The sequence below is a fragment of the Vulpes lagopus genome, chromosome 24 (genome assembly GCF_018345385.1).
Source record: "Vulpes lagopus strain Blue_001 chromosome 24, ASM1834538v1, whole genome shotgun sequence".
NCBI lineage: Eukaryota > Metazoa > Chordata > Mammalia > Carnivora > Canidae > Vulpes > Vulpes lagopus.
The window spans coordinates 22,497,864-22,518,041 of record NC_054847.1 but is presented as its reverse complement, the minus strand read 5'-3'; the positions used below and the strand labels follow the sequence as shown (position 1 = coordinate 22,518,041).

The window sequence follows — 20,178 nt, the reverse complement described above, 5'->3', positions numbered from 1 at the left end:
TTTGAATTATATAAGGTTCATATAAGGACTTTGGCTCTGTATCAAATTGGTCACTTAGACTAAAACATTTTTTTTGGATGGATAAATACATGGAAAAAATGTGAATAATAAAATCAAGTAGTTCCAAAAGTTACCCACTACTGAGACCAATGTTGTTCAGAGAAGGGATATATATGAGATAATATGTAAATATATTGATATATTTTAATATGTAAACATATAGATTTATTTTAATATATGAGTATATATTAATATATTTAAATATTATGTATTATTTATTCATATACGTTCTACATTATAATTATAAATATATTAACATATCCATATGTATTTAGACTAAGCAGAGAACTTAAATTAGGAGCTATATAACATTTCAGTCTGAAAATCTTAACAAAAGCTAGTGTTTCTTCAAATTCAGTTTACTCAACTGATAATTGTCAGGAATGTACTTATGCAACCAGCAACTATAAATGTCCAATTTTATACCACCAAAGGAAAGGATTTCTTATACCTAGCGAACATTTTTCGTCCTTTCTTCACATTCTTTGCATCTAATCTCCATAAAAAATGTATTTCACCTCTAAATTAAAGATATTTTAATTATTAATTATTTAATTATTTGGAAATAATTAAGTAGCACATCAGATGAATGAAAGAAAGCGTAGCATAAGTGTATATACTTAAGTTATCTGTTCTATTTGGTGGACCAAGTTAAACCAATATTTTTTGATAGATGATGACTGACTACTGACATTACAATTGAATAAAAAACAAAGAGGCAGTCTTATTTTTAAAAGGATTTAAAACTTAAAAATGAAAGTCTTTGGAGAATGTCCTCTGCAGGCACAACTAATGAAGTTTCAGTTTTAGTTCTACATAATCTTATACAATGGGTTTATACCAGAGATTATGTTGTTTCTGAATTATAATAGAAAAATATGTGCACACACATAATTTATAAAAATAATGGGTTCTGGCCATGTAGGTGAAAGGGATGGGTGGAGGGAAGGTGGAAGACATAATGTTGTAGGCAAGATGTAGACAACCCTGAGGCAGAGCACACCATAGCTTCCTGGAAGGACTGAAAGATCCATGAGCTTGGAGAATACAGAACAAAGTAGATGCTGGTTTAGGATGAAACTGAAGAGACAGAAGAGTCTGGAACCTTGTGAGTCTTCATAAGGATTTTTAGATTTAGCCTAAAAGTAATTAATAAATCCAAAAAGTTTTGGGTTACCTGGGTGGTTCAGTCAGTTAAGCATCCAGCTCTTGATTTCAGCTCAGGTAGTGATTTCAGGGTTATGAGATCAAGCCCCATGTTGAGCTCCACACTGGACATGGAGCCTGCTTAAGATTCTCTCTTCCCATCTCCCTCTGCTCCTCCCCTCAACCTCCCTCTCTAAAAGTAAGTAAGTAAATAAATAAATAAAATTTTAAAAATATTAAAAAATAAAAGAATACTAAAAAGTTTTAAGTACAACAGGCATATAGTTATATTTATATTTTACATATATAGGATTGAAAGGGGCAAGGCTTGGTAAGATAATTGCTGTACTCTAGGCAAGCTATGCTAGTAGCTTGGATTAAAATACTGGTATCACATGATGGCAAATATACACAGATTTGAAGGTGATTTAAAAACCAAAATAAATTGGATTAAGCAATAGATTAGATACATGGGACAAGGAAGAGGAAGTTATTAAGTATAATTTGTAGGGTGTTTGTGCTTTCACAGTTGAATACATAGGTAACATAGGAAAAGGAACAGTGTTGAAAGTAAAGATTAAACGCCTGGTTTGAGATATACTTGAGGAAACATTCAAGTACAGATTACATGTAGGCTCTGTTTGATTCTAAAGCTTGAAGAGCTGATCTAGAGTTATAAATGTCCAAGTCAGAATAAAATGGAGTAATGAATACTACAGAATTTGTAAGATTTAGGCTGAGTGAGAGTAAGATATAAGAGAAGTGACTTAGGATAGAATATTGAGGGCTACCAAACATCTAAATAAATACAAGCAGCAGGAAAAGACTCAGGTGAGTGACCACAAAATAATTTGGAAAAAAAAAGTAGGAAGAGAAATACCAAAGTAATGAAATGTATCAAGAAAGATGGAAAGGTTCCTGAAAAGTCAGGAAAAAATGATTTTCAGAGCATATGAAAAATTAGTTTTAGATAAGGGTAGTAAGCCCTTTTCTGTTATTAAAAATTTTAACATGAATTAATTTATTGATGCCAGATGTTCCCTAAATATTACTATATATAGATATAGATGATTTCTAACCTTCTAGGATAGTTGGTGGCTTAGGTGAATTAGAGTTAAAGGTCATTGGGTATGAAAAACTCAAGGAGCTAAGAGGTACAGGTATTGATTGGCTGGTTTGTTAAAGGCGAGTGTTGATCAGTCATTTAGGTTGTTGAAATGAATTTGGATGGAGGGTTTTAATGATGAAGGAAAGTCTACAGTCTTTAATAAACTTGGGAAGGGGTGATGTTTACAAGGTTGATGAGAAAATAGCAATAAAAAAGATGTATAATCAAATGGCCATCAAAATAATAGTTTTTATTTTTAGTTTCTTTTTAAAAACAGATGTGAGGATATAAAAAAAAAGTTCTGAAAGCTAAAGCTGGAAATCAGGGAATATTTGAACATGAGATAACATGAAGTTTGAGAAATTTAAGAGATATTTCTTAAAAGACCTAAAGGGGAGGAACTATGCTTGGAGTGGGAACCAGATTTCAGTTAAACCAAGGAGGTCATACAAGAAGAAGTGTGGCATACTTAAGGAGCTAATAAAATGGTATTGATAGAATATTAAGACTGTCAGGGATGAGTGGTATGGACAAAATAATGATCAGTCTATTATGCCATGTAAAGTATCTTAAAAAATGATTTTATTTATTTATTCATGGTGGAGAGAAAGGCAAAGACATAGGCAGAGGGAGAAGCAGTTTCCCTGCAGGGAGCCTGATGCCAGACTTGATCCCAGGACCTCAGGATCATGACCTGATCTCAAGGCAGATGCTCAACCACTGAGCCACTCAGGTGCCCCTGTCATGTAAAGTATCCTAAATTTTATTCTGAAAATGCTGGATAACTATGGGAGAGATGATCAGATTGATGTCTAAGGTGATTGTTCTGGTGCCTTTTGGAAGATCTTAGGTTGAGCAATGAAACATACACACTTGGGATTCTACTGTTATTTTCTCTGTAAGAGATAATCAAGAGCTGCGTTATTATAGCTGGTATATATGGAGAAAAGAAGGCAAATTTGGGGACTGTGTCAAATGGACTTGTTGACTAGTAAGAGTTGAAAGTCAATAAGAGGAATGCATTTAGATAACCCCAGACTTGTAGCTATTATTTGCTACTAACTGAACCATGGAAATAACACAAAGCTTATGTCTGGGGAGAAGGAAATCCAGCTTATGTCTGGAGTTTTGAACTTCCTGAATTTGAAATTCTTGAAGAGATATCCTATAGTCAACTGTGAGATGCTAAAATTAGTTAGTAAATTGAAAGTCATAAGGGTATAGTATAAAGTAAATCCATGAAAATGAATGAGAGAGAATATCAGCAGAGAATTCACGAGTGAGATCAGGAAACCAATGAAAGAGTCCTGGATTATTCCACACATAAGGATAAAGAGTCATGAGAGATGTTTCCTACTCTAGAGATGGAAGTCTTCAGATTAGATAATAATAGAAAGGACAATGGTAAAATTCTCTGGCTTTCATTGTTGTCACTTTAACACGTACACACACACATACACACACACACACACACACAAAGCTACATATACCCATAAATATTAAAAATAAATAACAGAGATCCCCTATGTGACTCAAATATATATTTACACATTCCTTTACAGAGATACAAAGCAAGAAACACAGTTATAGCATTGTTGGGGCATTTTTTCACAGGATGACCTATTTTCAAATTTGGGCCTGTAACATATGCTTGCTCAAGCTCTATTCTGTGTGAAATTGCTCTTTCAAATAGCTTAGTGTCCTGCCATGTTGTATAAACTGCAGGCATAAATTAATTTGGTACACCAAGTGAAGTCAGCTAAGATAAGGCATCTGGAAATGAGACCATGAAGTTTGGTTCTTTTTCTTTATTTCATTTGAGCTGTGCACTCTTTTCTGTAGTTAATATAAATAACGAGGATCATAGCTTCTATTATCACACATTTTCCAGTACCTACATGAAGGCAATTTCCACAACAAAAGATATTCATAAAAGTCAGATTAAGGATTTGAAAAGAAGAAAACAAAAAAAAGCAAAAACTAATACAAAACAAAAAAGGGAAGACCCTCCCCCAGAAAGGATGATTCCTCATAACTCAGTGTACCCAAAGGAGCTGCTTTTCTTTTTTCTTTTTCTTTTTTTTTTCAGCCAAATTTCTTTGCCCACCCACAAGACCTCACAGATGCAGAAATAACAGAATATGCCTGCAGCCTGAGCAAGTATGCAATGGGATTGATGACTGTGGGGACAACTCAGATGAAGATCACTGTGGTGGTAAATCCATTTAATGTGAAATAATTGATTCACTGACAGCTACAAGATAATATAATGGTTTGGGGGCACAAAAAATTAAAAAGAAGTATTTTCCATGTGGCATGTCTGAGGATATTTTTTTCAGACACTTGATCTTCTGACACGGTATGAAAATAATCTGCTAACATTCATTTGAATAGTAGAGTTGTGCTGCTTTATCCAAAGTCTCTACTAGTCTGTAAGTCTCCTTTGATTATACATATTTTTTTCCAGAAAATACTGTGTGAGAGAAAGAAAAACATAGTGGTAAAAAATGCTCTCTGTTGGGCAGCCCGGGTGGCTCAGTGGTTTAGCACTGCCATCAGCCCAGGTCGTGATCCTGGAGACCTGGGATCGAGTCCCACGTCCTAAGGTTCTCTGCATGGAGCCTGCTTCTCCCTCTGCCTGTGTCTCAGCCTCTCTCTGTGTGTCTCTCATGAATAAATAAATAAAATATTTTAAAACATAAAATAAAAGTGTTCTCTGTTAAACAGTTCCTTGAGGGGAGAGTGCTACTAAAGAATGTATGTCTGCATACACTATCCCTTCTTCACAATAAAACTAAAGACTATGCTAATGTATGCGACAAAATCATTTGGTGGGTGACAAACCCTGACTTAAACTGGTCTGGAGCAGTTTGTAATGCTTTAAAAACAAAGTCCCACTTAGGGTGAATATTCAAACATTTTCCTATGGAAATATAGTGTTACTTATTATAGGGTAAATGCACTGTTACTTTTCTAAAAATCCAGAATTTCAGAATTCTTTTATTTGGCCCAAGAGCTTCATATGGATTGTGGAGTCATGTTTTTCACAGTGTTTAGTAAAATCTTGAATGTTTGTGTACTCAGTAAATTTGTTTTGATTCTGTGAAGCACTAATCATTTTTAATTACTTTATAGGTAAGCTTACATATAAAGCAAGACCATGTAAAAAAGATGAGTTTGCTTGCAGCAATAAAAAATGTATCCCCATGGACCTCCAGTGTGATCAACTTGATGACTGTGGAGATGGTTCAGATGAACAAGGCTGCAGAATAAGTAAGTTTATTTTCAAACAGTATACTTTTTGGGCGGCAAGCCCTTGCCAACACAACCTTGCAATGCCACTTAAATTATATCAAAAAGTATGAGGTAGGAAAGTTCAATTTCACAATAAGTACCCTTGTTAGGGCCGAACCTGAGATCTCAAATTCCAATTACAGACTTTGATGTCACCAAAGAAATCTGTATCCCTTAATATTTTATTTTATAAAATATAAATTTAATATTTTTGATTCTTATAATGATATTTAGTTTAAAAGAAGGTAAGGTGTTAATAATGTATTCAGTGTTTTAAGATTTTAATCCATTGCTGAGTTATTCTTGAAGACATCATTTGTTTTATTCATTTGGAGCGTGGTGATATTTGAGTTATTAGACCTTGGTTATTTTTGTGTTTAATGTTTGATATCTAATTTTTCAAATTAAGAAACATAACCAAACTTATAACTTTAGATTCAGATTGCTTGTAAAAGTCATAAAATACTTTCTACTATGGAGTCTTTTATTTTTTCTCATTTATGCATCTGAATTGTTCCTCACTGGGTGATGAAGCATTACCCGCTACAATATGGCCACGTATTATCTCAACTGAGGTATATATAATTCCACTGATGTACTTTAATTAATTATAAAATATTCAAAAGTCAGTGGAGATTAATAATGGCTAAAATTCTGATAAAGTTTTCATATTTCAAAATAACTTGATATATGTCAGTAAATAGAGCTAATCCAACAATATTTTTATAATAATATCCCTCTCACTTATTTGCATGCTATAATGTTTTCTGGAATAAGAGATAAAGCTATGAAATTGCAACTACTATGCTAGAAATGACAAATAACACATAGTCTGTCCTAACTTGTGTAACAGCCCATGACCACTGGAGCATGTTGCTCCTCATACATATTTCCAGGCTGAAAAAGTTTAAGAACTGATGATTTAGCCTACTTGTTTGAATAACATGATAGTACCCTTGATTGAATTCCTGAATACTAAATTTAGGTTAGCAATTAATGGCCACATGTCTAGGTAGCTTGTAGGAAATCTTTTGGTTCCTAGAGAAGGGTGTAGTCCTCATTTGTACCTTAGTAATGACAACCTATCATTAAAAACGTTGACTCTTCCTTTTACAAAATAGTGTACTTCAATAACAGCTGTAAATATCAGCTATTGGCAGTTTGGTCTGAACTATAGTCAATGTAAATGAGCTTATGTTTTATCTGCTTCTACACCTTTATAAGAAATGAGGGCTTTAGAGAGAAGATCATAATCTTATAAATTCAAAAAGTTATCTATGGAATAATAAATATAATTTCAAATTTTAAAAAAAGTAAACTCCCACTTCAAGAATTAGAATTATATTAGTTTTGATGGCATTTTTAAATCCCAGCTCCTGCTGAATATACCTGTGAAGATAATGTGAATCCATGTGGAGATGATGCATATTGTAATCAAATAAAAACATCTGTTTTTTGTCGCTGTAAGCCTGGATTTCAGAGAAACATGAAAAACAGACAGTGTGAAGGTATAGTACATTTCCTCAACAGCTTGCTCTTAAATCTTTAGGTTATAAAAGACTCACAATGCTGTTAAACTGTGAGATGACATGGGATTGATTTTCATCAGATTGGTGTGTATCTATGGGATACCGTTTTACCTACAAGAGTGAAAGTCTCTCGGGTCAAGAGCCTATTTGTTTGTACTGCTAAGCTAACCATCTCTGAGGCTACAAAGCTTTTTCTATAGCAAATTCAGATCTGCAGGAATTTCTATTGTACTGTTACAACTTTGTTTTGAAATGCAAATAACAAAATTGCTGGTTCAGGAACTATTGGAGAATTGGAGGCACTTCATGAAAGACCATGTTTATGATGACCCATTTCTCGTGAGTTGTGGCATTTGCAGTACTGCAATAGGTAATTCACTTTTAGAGAACTGTGGGCTTTTGTCCTAACCCATTTCCTAAACAGTGCTTTATATTATCAAAGTCCCTTCTAAAATTCAAAGACAGGATCTAGATAAATCTCTGTCAACTTACTTGAGACCATTTAAAAATCGAGCAAGGTAGGATAGCCAGGATTTCACAGTAAATTATATGTAAATATACTATACATTGGGGCTTTAATAGAGAGCCATGAAATACAGACCTATATGTATTTACTGCCAGTTTCTCCATTAAAATTGATATTATTGTGATTAGAGTTGTCTAAGTTTGGCTTATCTAAGGAAATTCAAGTTGTAAAATGCTTTCTACTAGCTTCCTTCTCTACTGTCCATTTTATTCTTGGGTAAAGAAACATGATTTTGCATTGCATCAATCAAAATGAGATTATTGAATTGAATTGGTTATATTCGCCCAAAAGAGAATGAAGTGTGGACATGTCATATTTATGTACATTTTGAATTATATACCAGTTTGGAATATTCGTTACATTTTATTTTTCCATTAACATGGAACACTGAAAAATAACAGCCTAGGTTTTTATTTTTTTTAAAGATTTATTTATTTATTTTAGAGAGAGAGAGTGGGGGAGGAGCAGAGGGAGAGGGTTAGAGACAACCTCAAGCAGCCTCCCTGCTGGCATGGAACCCAATCTCAGGACCCAGCGATCATGACTTGAGCCAAAAGCAAGAGTCAGGTGCTCAACTGACTAAACCACCCTGGCACCCCTAGGTCTTCACTATTGTAATTTAAAAAGCAAATTATTGGGATGCCTCGGGTGGCTCAGTTGATCAAGCGTCCACCTTATGCTCAGGTCATGATCCCAGCATACTGGTATCAAGCCCCACATCAGGCTCTCTGCTCAGGAGAGAGCCCGCTTGCTTCTTCCTCTCCCTCTGCTTCTCCTCCTGCTTCTGTGTACTCAATCTCTCTCTCTCTCTTTCTCTCTCTTTCTGTCAAATAAATAAAATCTTGAAATAAAATTAAAAGCAAATTATTCTTTTAAGTTTTTATTTATTTATTCATGAGACAGAGAGAGAGAGACATAAGCAGAGGGAGAAGCAGGCTCTCTGCAGGGAGCCCAACATGGGACTCCATCCCAGGACCCTGGGATCATGACCTGAGCCAAAGGCAGACACTCAATCACTGAGCCACCCAGGTGCCCAAGAGCAAATTATTTTTCAAGGCTAGATTATTTCTTTTTTTCCCCAGACACTTTCTCTTGATTGTATATAAACACACACATGCACACATCCACAACTTCTTCAAATTTTAATTTCAAACATTAATTTTCTAACATTTGTCTGTGAATAATGGACTCTATTTCCTGCACATACTTATGAAAATTAAAACTTCCATTCTCAAACATTTCTGTGTTTTTAATTATATTCTATGGCAAATACAAGCTGCAACTTCATTCTTCATTTTAAGTTGCTACAAATCCGGTATTTTTATTGTGCAAATTAATAACTTTTGCACTTCAATAAAATTTGTATCCTTACTGAAGGAAGTTTTGATAGTAAGGAAAAGCAATTTGATTTGGTATGGAGGAAGGGAAAGACATTACTTTGATTCATAATTCAAGGAATTCAAATGTGTTTTTGCTTTTCCTATATATAGCTCAAAAAGAAAATAAGAAATCACTATTTGATGTTAGAACCAAAGCACTTTAATTAGAATATATAAAGAGAAGACAGATTACCAAAAATACCATCAGAGAAGTAGAAATGTATTAATAGTTGCTGTGTGCCAGGCACTGTTTTAGGTACTGGACATGTGTGAGATTTTTCCATCCTCTATGAAAGCTCACGGTACCAACATTAGTGTGCATATATGTGTATGTGTGTTTAATTTCTCTGTACAACATGGCATATATATTATATATGAAATATAGTATATACAGTGTTGTAAGAGAGAAATACCCAGATAGCAAACAGTGGAGAAACTATGGTAGGGATGTATGTTGGTGGAGAACAAGCAAGGTTTCGCTTTAGGTGGATCTTGAGAGATGAGTAAGAATTCTCTATGTGAAGGTGAGCAAGGATATTATATGATGTGTACAAAGGTATGAAGGTAAGTAATTAGAAAGAGTCTTAAAAGGAAACCTCAAGAAGTGTGTGTTTGAGTGACGAAAATACTAGGGAAGTGCTATTTCAATAGCAATGAAAGTGCTATTTCAATGTGTTAAGTGGATTAAAAAGCAATGTACAAGCAATTGGTGAATTATTATAGTGAAACTATTGTAAAAACTTGCTAAGGCCAGAAAATGTGACAGAGCAAATCACAGACTTGAGAGTTTTAAAAGACAGTAAAAGAAATAGAAATAAGAAGTAGAAGGAAGAAAAATAAATTTGTCTTTTTTTACATGTCTGAAAAATGGAAGTGCTAATTGAGGGTATGATGATGCTATTTTGAGCTTTTCTCTTCTAGATCTTAATGAATGTTTGGTGTTTGGCACATGTTCCCACCAATGTATAAACATGGAAGGGTCATATAAATGTGTGTGTGACCAGAATTTTCAGGAAAGGAATAACACCTGCATAGCAAAAGGTAAGATCATAACAATTATTTCAAATGCTAATATAACTGTTATAAATATCTTATGGGAAAACAATGTTTCATATTATATTTTAGCAATAGCTCCATGTTTGAAAATAGAAATAAGTCTCTTTTCAATATTGGCTAATTTTCCCAGTTTGTTTGTTAACCTTCTTAATTAATCTAATCTAGGATGGTTTATAGACATGACTGTCAAATACATTGTAACTGTTAAAATCATTTTTGTGTTTAAAAAATTGGTCAGAAGGAGGGAAAAGTTTTTACAAGTCAATGTGATAGACTGTAAAGCATCTTTGTTTATGGACTGCCCTCAGTGTATTTGAGAAATATTATTATACCAATGGATAAAAATAACAGGTTAAAGGCTAGCATTGTAAGGAGAATGGAATTTTGAGTAAGAATATAAAAAGTTTTAAGTAAAATCATGCTTTAATTCAGACCTCCTTTACTTAGGAATAAAATTTGTTAAACTTCAAAAAAAAAAAAAACCCAGGTATTTGGGGCTTTTGTGGGAATGAATTTTCATGCTCTGGTTTTTACTAAGAATATCATAACAAAGATTGTTAGTTATAGGGCAGGATTGGACAATTGTAATAAAACAGTTATTACAGGTGGAAAACAACATGATATAGTAGATTAAGGATGGGCTGTAGAGGTAAATATACTTGAATTTGAATCCTAGCATTGCCCTTCTGTAATCTTTGGCCCTGGGGAAGTTATTAAACTCTCTGAGCCTCAATTCCTCATCTATAAAATGGAAATATGTATCCCTGCTTTCCATAAGAGGGGATAAATTGTGAAATCTTTTCCATAATGCCTGTCATAGGGTAGATAAACATAACCGAGTGAGAACTATTAAACCAATAGTGCTGAACTATACTTCATTGTTTTTTTTTTAATTTGCAGATGGTGTGTATGCAATTCAATATTTACAGTTCCATCAATATTTTAACTAATAAATTGAGAATTCAGTCTAGGGTTTTACTTGTCTCAATTTGCAAATAACATTAGAATTCTATTGTAGGTATGAAAACTTCAGGGCATCAACTAGAAATATTCTAAATGATATTGACATTACGATAATTTAATGTAGTAAATAGTAATATCTTCTTATGATAAAAATAGAATATTTGAGATACATGAATATTAAAAAAGGAAGACTTTCCTCCTCTTAATTTTCATTGCTTAACCTAATACAATGATGATAAACTGAATGCATAAACTGGATACTCAGGAATGTTAGAGGATTAATGAGTACACAATATAGCATCTGAATATTGAGGATCAAAGCATTAGAACATAATGCACTGCAATTTATCAAAAGAAATCCCTCTTTATGAAAAGAATATCTACTACAAATACCTAATTTCTAGCCATAAGGTAAGCTTTGCCCTGGGAAAACCTACATCAATAAGTCTTAGAAATGTTTAAGAACATGTATATTAGAAACAAATCATTGAAGACTAAAACATGATATAAAGTTGTTTGATTTTTATAGAGCAAGAAACTGTGTTAAGTATAATAATTCAAGATAATTTAAAAATACAATCATTGCTTTTACATTAGTTGAAATTTACTTTATTTTTGTATTTTATTATAATAATCTCCAGGCTCTGAAGATCAAGTTCTCTACATTGCTAATGACACTGATATCCTGGGTTTTATATATCCATTCAACTACAGTGGCGATCATCAACAAATTTCTCATATTGAACATAATTCAAGGATAACAGGGATGGATGTATATTATCAAAGAGATATGATAATTTGGAGTACTCAGTTTAATCCAGGCGGAATTTTCTACAAAAGGATCCACGGCAGAGAAAAAAGGCAAGCAAACAGTGGCTTAATTGTAAGTAAATAACATTGACTATTTGAAGTCAACCTTTCCATCTCTCTGTTTTTTTTTTTAATCTATCCATCACAATATATGATTATAGGAGGTAATGAATATAGTCAATGATTTCTCCCAATATTCTCCATATAAAGAAATAAAACATTTCCCTTCTCAATCTCACAGCAACATATAATTTAATTGCATGAAATTATTTGTTTGAATACATTTGCTTTAACTATGTAAAAATGGTAATGAATAATACTCAATATTTCTAGTACATTTCATATTTTGTATTATTTAACATTATATTATGAAGGTGAGTTTTTTTTCATTGTGATATGAGATTGAGAATCAATCTCAATTGTTTTTATGTTAGAAAATAAAATGTCAAAATATTCAGGGTATACCTTTTCATTTTAACAATATCAGAAATATACCTCTCTTCTAGGGCAAGAGATCAAATCAATTGTGCAACCATTTCTTCTGACTCCTGATAACTGTATTTCAGGGAACATCCAAAACAGAGCAATATTGTTTGCTGGTATATGATGGACATGTTGATTATCATGGTTATTCTTTTTGAGAAAAGTAAACTAGAACATTTGTTTAGATTTGTGGTTATAGACTATCCTTTTTTGTTTTAGAGTATGTCATTTTATTGTGTATTTTATATTTTGAAGTAACCTGGGAGAAAAATAACAGATAAATACTTATTTTTATGGGGCCTGGCCCCTTCCCATACAACCAAAAAGTCAAGTGCTATTACAGTAGGATATAATTGAAGCTTTGCATTTGAAAAGAATCAGGGGTGCCTATCTGGAAGTCCTTAACTATCTTTGCCATGGTATCTACCATAAAGACTCAAACTGCATGAATACCATTTGACAGAAATCTGGAATACATTTTTATCAGGTAGATGGCAATAATCTGGTTTTAATGAAGCTATATTGCCTTTCTAATCCAGGTTAGATTAAATTAACTGTGAGTAAAAATCCATATATATCAGAATTGTTTCTTCAACAAATCCTCCACCAAACACAGTACTATACAATACCTTTAAGTTCTATTAAGAACAATTCCAGAAGAGAGCCAAAAAATTTAGTAGATCACTCTGCCTTCTTTCACTTACTTATTTGCTATCAGAACAAAAATCTGGTTTTAGTCTTGGCTAACTCTAGCTTTCTTTATCTGTAAAACACAAGTCTGCTTTGCAAAAACATTGCTCCTATGTACCATTTCACATGTTATCAATGAAGTGATGAGTATGTACTGTAGAGTTACATTGCCTGGGTTTTAATCCTTGATCCTGTTTCTTACTAGCCTCTAAACTGCTCTACCCTATTTCATGAAGTTTTAGTGAGGAATATATACTGTATGTATATGTGTTAGTGTTGATAGTTCTTGGCATATAATAAGTACTATATAGTATCTATACAGTAGTACCTTGCCATATTAACAGGATGCTGCTGCTGCTGCTGAGAACAGTGATGACAATGATGGTGTTGATAATGTTGATTGACAAGGTGTTCTTCTCTAGGATGTATATTATCACATGAAAAATTATTTGCAACTTACCTTTGTCTGAATTTTATTTTCTAAAAATACATCTTTAATTTGATATAATTTTTTCAGTGAAAATTATTTGATAATTACTTTAGTTTTGTCCTTGGGGACATTAAAAATTAATATATAGTCAGTATCTTCTAGGGAACAGAATTTATACAGATCTCTAAATTTTTATTTTTACACATAGAAATGTATAAATGTATATGTTTTCTTTGTATATTATATATTTATTTATCTGTATATATTTTCTATATTAAAGATGTTTTTATTTGATTATTTGAAAGACTGAGAGAGAGAGAAAGAGAGAGAGAGAGAGCATGAGCAGGGGGAAGGGCAGAGGGAGAGGGAGAAGCAGACTTTCCACTGAGCAGAGAGACTGATACCTGTGCCAGGCTCAATTCCAGGACCCTGGGATCATGACCGGAGCCCAAGGCAGAACCTTAACCAACTGAGCCACCCAGATGCCCCTTTATTTATATATACATATATACATATAATATATACATATATTATATTTTATAACTGTGGCATAGAGTCTTTTGTAAATGATGGCAAAGCTATTGATTAGCTTTTCCCTAATATGACATGAAACTTCATCTTGTTTTTTAATGGTACTGATTACATGCGTTATTTCATCTAGACTTTGTTTTTTTCTCTCTCTCTCTTCAGATTTACTCACAACAAACAGTATTCACTAGGAAAAGAGTGTGTAACATTAGGGTACAGTTTATAGGATTCCATCACAGCTATTTAAATGTCATGATTATAAGTTAAGACTATGTCCTAAGCCATTCAGTATCCTATAGACATTCCAGTCAGTGCACTGCAACAAAACAAAGCTTAAGGCTATACAGATGAAAGGAATTACTTAACTTTCCTTCATAAATCATTTTGTAATCCTGATTCCTCAATATTATAAATATGTAATCAATCCATTCTTATATTCTTAATGAATAATGTGCATTCTTTAATGTTCAAATGACTCATCTATAGCCATAAAGCTGTAATGTGACCAAATTTAGACCTTAACTTGAGAAAATTGTTACATCCCTGAGTCTCAACTTACTTATAAGAAAAGCAACTACCATATTGAAGTAGAAAATTTCCAATGTCCCTTCCAGATAGTAAATATATATAATTTCCAAAAGATGTGTGACATCATTTATGTTTATCTAGTTGTTTACTTGGATGATTTGTGTTTATTACTCTGGAATCCAGCTTATGTATAAAAATTGGATTTTTTACCCTCCTGAATACTCTGCAATGTATTGTATCTGCATTTTTTACTAGTCACCAGTTAGTTGTCTAGTAGTTTAATAAGCATGCAATCTATTTCATCTTCTAAGTTTTGACACAAACAATAAATGATACTGACCAGAGAATTCTCCACCCTTTGGAAAACTAAACTCAAGATTTTCCCCTGAGCTGAAAATGGAACATTGGTTTCTATCTCTGAATCAGGAGATGAAAGAAAAATACAAAAATCAAACTATGGATACTTTTAGTCAAAACCCCATTATCAGTGGACCAAATGGAAGACGTTAGCCATATAATAACAGGATGTCTTGAACCCATATTCACAGAAACTAAAAATATTGGAATATTTCCCCCAATAAAATATAGGAAATATGTTATATCAGAAATCAGAAGAATATTACTCAATTAAATGTTAACTGAAGTCCATTCCAAAGGGAGGTAATTTTCAATATGATCTTTTTCTGGAAGTCATAAGGGGAATACTCTTCTGTAATCTGTGAAAATGGCTTGAATACTAATTATGATTATAAATTTAAATTTCAAATGCAGTCTAAGTTATTTATAGATAGAAATGCTTATGATTTCCTAGCCCCTTGGGCTATACAAAATGGATGGATTTTTTTCCTTTAAGAAAATTAAATAATTTAAAACTTAAAAGGCTGACATGATTCAATCTATATGTAAAGCATAATGAGATTTCTGAATTTAAATTTTAGTAGTCAGAACAGAATATGATAGCATTATGCAACAATTGTACATACTTTCTGGCAATTTATCATTTCTAGTATAAAATTCTGTACAGCAAAGTACATGATGACGAGCACTATGAAGTAGGTCAATGCTTGGAAAAATGCAAATGATTTTAAAAATCCAGATAAGATTTTTACCATTAAAGAGCTAAATATTCCTGAGCAAAACAAATGGTTTATCTGATCTACCTGATTTTGAGAAGTGAATAGGAGATACCATTTTTGGCATATTCTCTATTATACAAATAAGATGTTCAGAATGATCCTGCTTACAGTTTTATTCATTAATAATCATATATTTTTCTCAATAAGTTGATTAGGCAATTATTTTTCCCTGAGAGCTTTTAAGAATATATCCAACTAAGTTTTATTTAATAGGCTTCCATCTTTAATTGGAGTTCTAGCTATAAACCTCAAACCTCAATATATGGATTTGTGTGTATATCACACACATACAAACATCACACATACACACAAGTGCATAGGTTTGCATATGTGCCCATAAAAAGTTTATGTGTGTACATAAGTTTTAGCAAAAACTTCAGAGTCTTGTTTTAGGACATTAAAGTACTAGTAGAAATTGATAGTTTCTTTTTCCATTTCTAAATTTATTTTCTTTATTATTATAAATTTATGGTAATCATTATAAGTCTACCTTGAAATTATCTATACTTGCTTGCCAAGAATACTTTTCAAACCATCAGTTTATTCAAACCAGTTAACAATTAAAATTATTTATTATGATTTCTTTGGAGGAAATCTAAAGTTATCAAATCATTGACCTATTGTCATTTTGTGACTTGATTATTATTGATTGCATAAGACAGGCATTCAACAATGTATGTTGATTGGAGTTAATGGTTCTATAACAGTTGTGATCAATATTCAAATTTTACTGCATAAATCTTTCAAGACTATATAAAACATATGATTCCACAATTAATAACTCTGAGGATATTATTGAACATATTGTATAGCATTTTAAGATGAACTAGTCAAGTTTTATTTACTCATACCCAAAGTTTTATTTAAGGAGTTCTGTTTATTAGGTTTAGTGTTGGATTCCTGGGATACAAAATGACAATGTAGTCTTGTTCTCATGAAGCTTATATTCTGGGGAACAAAAACAGAGTCAAGTAAATTCATAAAAAAATAAATACCAAAAATGCAATATAATTTTCAAAATATAATCATATAATATCATAATTGTAATTTTGATATTATATAATTTTAATTATATAATAATATAAGTATATAAGTATATTATAATTATATAATTTTAAAATTATATTGAAGGAAATACATAACAGACCAAGAAAAAAAAGTCAGATGTTGTAAGTCTTCTTTGAATAGGATGATCAATAAAGGCCCATTTGAAGAGATTTGAATGTAGACCACCTAAGAGATGAGGAGGAAGTAATGTCATTTTATTTATGTCTAAGACAACTATTTTATTTTGAACCACCATTATCTTTCTTCTGACCTAGTGCAGTAGCCTCCTAACTAGTCTTTTTGCTTTCCTTCTTACTCACCACACTGTCGCCAGAATGCACCTTCTAAGACATAAATTAGATCACATCACATCTCTGATCAAAGATATCTAGTGGTTCCCCATTGCAAAGACAAATTTCTCATAATGTCTTACACGGGTTTAAAAGATCTGGTCTCCCATTACCTCTTTGACTTCATCTCCTATTAATTTTTCCCTTACTCTTCTCTAAGGATGCTTTGGTATTTGTAAACCCATCAGTACCTACTAATGTAAGGCCTTTCTTGAAATGTTCTCTTGGCCTAAGTGTTCTTCAGCCAGATAGCCTACATGGCTCAATTCCTAAACTCATTCAAGACTTTGCTCAAATGCCATCTTCTGAATATACAATGTATTGATAATTGCAATCTATTGTCCCACTCCCATCCTGGACCATCAACACATTACTCATTATTTTTTTTTTCACTTTCATAGTGCTTATCTTCGTTAAACTACTATATAATTTACTTAACTATTATGTTTACTATCTATACTGTACCTTACCTTGCTGTAAGTAAATTCCCATGGCAAGTATTTTTGCTGTTTTGGCCATTATTATATGTAATCCTAACATCTAGAACAGAATTTGTCATAAAGTAGGTACATAATAGTTTTTAAAAGTTACAAGCAATATATTAATTGAAAAATTTTGGTATATATGGCAATAGTATATTGATCTTGAAAGTTATACTTTAAAATAATTTAAAAATTAAAGAAAAAGACAGTTATACTCTACAAGTTATTCTTTTCATCATTGGTATTCAACTTATCACAAGGTCAAATATTTTTGTCTCCAGATATATCCCATTTTTATCCACTTTTGTCTCACAAAAACTTATTTTACAATTACACATTTTACTTTTGAAGCCCATTAAGTAAGCCTCCTCTGATTGTCCTGTATCCACTTCAGGTCCCCATTCCTAAGCCATTCTCCACACTATAGCCAAAATAATTTTAAAACATTAATATAATCATCATACCTCACCACTTAAATCATTCCGATAGCTGCCCATTGAAAACTCAGTGGTTTATAAGCTTCTCCATGATATTCCAGCTCATCTTATGCCACACCCCCTTCCCATTTCCTTACACAACGATCAACATACACATATCTACCCATAAACACACATTTTTTTTTCCTAGCCATAAATACATCACATTTAATTTCCAGGAATGCAACTTCATTTCAGAATCTTCAAGCATGCTCTTTACTTTGCCTCTCTTAATTATCCTGGTGAACAGAAGCTTCTTTATTAAGAAGACATAACTTTCATTATTATACATATATATAACATACACAAGTATAGTATTCTAAAAAAAAAAAGAAAAAAAAAAGATAACTTCACAGAATACCGAGTCTATAGTCCAAAGACAAATGTGGTCCTTTTTTGAAATTGTCTGAGAATCACATATTTTATTTATTTTCTTTCCCCCCTGCCAGGTTGACATGGTGTTAATGTAGATGGAAGTTTAAAACTACTCAGATTGAAATCTGTTCTTCAGAATAAACTGTAGATAGAAGCCAGGGATTTCCTTCCTGAAGTGTTTTTGGAACTCTTACACATTCTAGCTCCAAAGATAACTTTTTCTTGGTTCTTTTTGGATTTCCCCATTGTTGTATGAACTTCTCGATTGAAATAACATATATCTGTATATCTTATAATATTATTAAGCCATATAATTTAATAATATTCAGAATTTGCATAGTTGTTTTTTCTATCCCTGGCTTATGAAGATTTACTCTGATTCATATATTGTGGGCTGAAGGTATAAATAGCTTTTATTGTGATATCCACCACACACACACACACACACACACACACACTTGAGAGTGGCTTTATATCTTTGTTTTAACAACATTACATTACAGGTAATTAACTTTAGTAAAATGAACCAAATATTCTTTTCGGAGATGAAAAAATAACACATAGATAAAATATGTGACTACTTCAGTCTATCCTGTGTTATTCGCAATATTTGCTTAAGGTATATTGCTAACTATAGGAATTTCTTTAAAAAGGAGGACAGTATTTCCATGTTTCAAATGCTTGAAGTCTCATTTTGTAGGTTTTCATCTTTCTTTGATTGAAATCAAATGTCTCCAGTGACTTATATCTTTGGTTTCCTGAAGCTGGAATTGTGACAGATACCTTACAATCCACAGCTATAAAGAATTAGTAGTTTAAAGTAGTAACCTCTAATTTTGTTACAATCAAGCTGCCAATTTTTCTCTAAGATTTAAGTGTTTCATTTATTGGACTAATATATCTCCACAAGGAAGAATGCCTCAGGCCTTAAAACTTTGCTGTGTATTTAGAGAGCTTATTAGGAAAGAAATCATCTGTCTGGAGAAAGCAGTCAAAACGTGTCTTCCACTTTGTGCAACAATACGAGCAACGCCTTTTGTTGTCAGGGTAACCACATGCCTCTGCAGTCTCTTCCACATGACATATTTCATTAGTGCCTCTAGCTCATAGGCCTATCTGTCTAGTGAGCTAGCCAAAGGGGCAACGAGAGTTTTCTGTTTACTTCTTCTTTTGAATCTGATATGTTTGTTTTATTTTGTTTTTTGCCTCTTTGGAAGCAAATGGCTTAGCTTTTCCATTACTGTTGTCCCGCGTCAGTCTCCATTCCATACCAAGAACCTCAGTTTACTTTAATTGTATTTGCCTACTTTTTGTATTCACCTATTTATTTTTAACCTCTCCACAAATTATTTTTTATTATATCAAGATCCAACAGGAATTTCTACCTTCCACTCCCCAGCCAATATCCATTTATGGCTAATACTACTCACAATCCTGGTCAAGCTGTGGGTCCTCTGGAACTCATCATAAAGGGGGATTTCCTAATTTGGCCATAGTTTCCTTGAAAATAGGACCATCCTGTTGGCTTTCTTGTTGTTATTGTTCTTTTTCTGTTCAGTTCTGCTTTCTTCAATATTGAAAATCATTGAGCATTCAGTGTGTTGTGAATCAGTGAAGATGAACATCTGGTAACATCTTTACCCTGATGCTCTTATTTTCTGAGAATCGTCTTGTCACTGGTGATTTATGACCATACATTGGATTTATTGGGTGTGATGTCCTTTACCCCATATTCTAACTACTTTAGTTGATTCTGGAATGACATTACGGATTTTTTGATCA

The 20,178-nt window shown here is 32.6% G+C and overlaps 1 protein-coding gene across 1 annotated transcript in view; it reads left to right on the top strand.

Moving 5' to 3' along the window:
* Window positions 1–20,178, top strand: part of LRP1B (LDL receptor related protein 1B) — a 1,815,754-nt gene that overhangs the window by 1,695,984 nt on the left and 99,592 nt on the right. Inside the window, exons 73-77 of the mRNA XM_041739937.1 lie at window positions 4,404–4,529; window positions 5,450–5,587; window positions 6,982–7,116; window positions 9,964–10,083; window positions 11,703–11,944. Coding sequence (XP_041595871.1) covers window positions 4,404–4,529; window positions 5,450–5,587; window positions 6,982–7,116; window positions 9,964–10,083; window positions 11,703–11,944 — 761 coding nt within the window. The remainder of the gene's footprint in view (window positions 1–4,403; window positions 4,530–5,449; window positions 5,588–6,981; window positions 7,117–9,963; window positions 10,084–11,702; window positions 11,945–20,178) is intronic.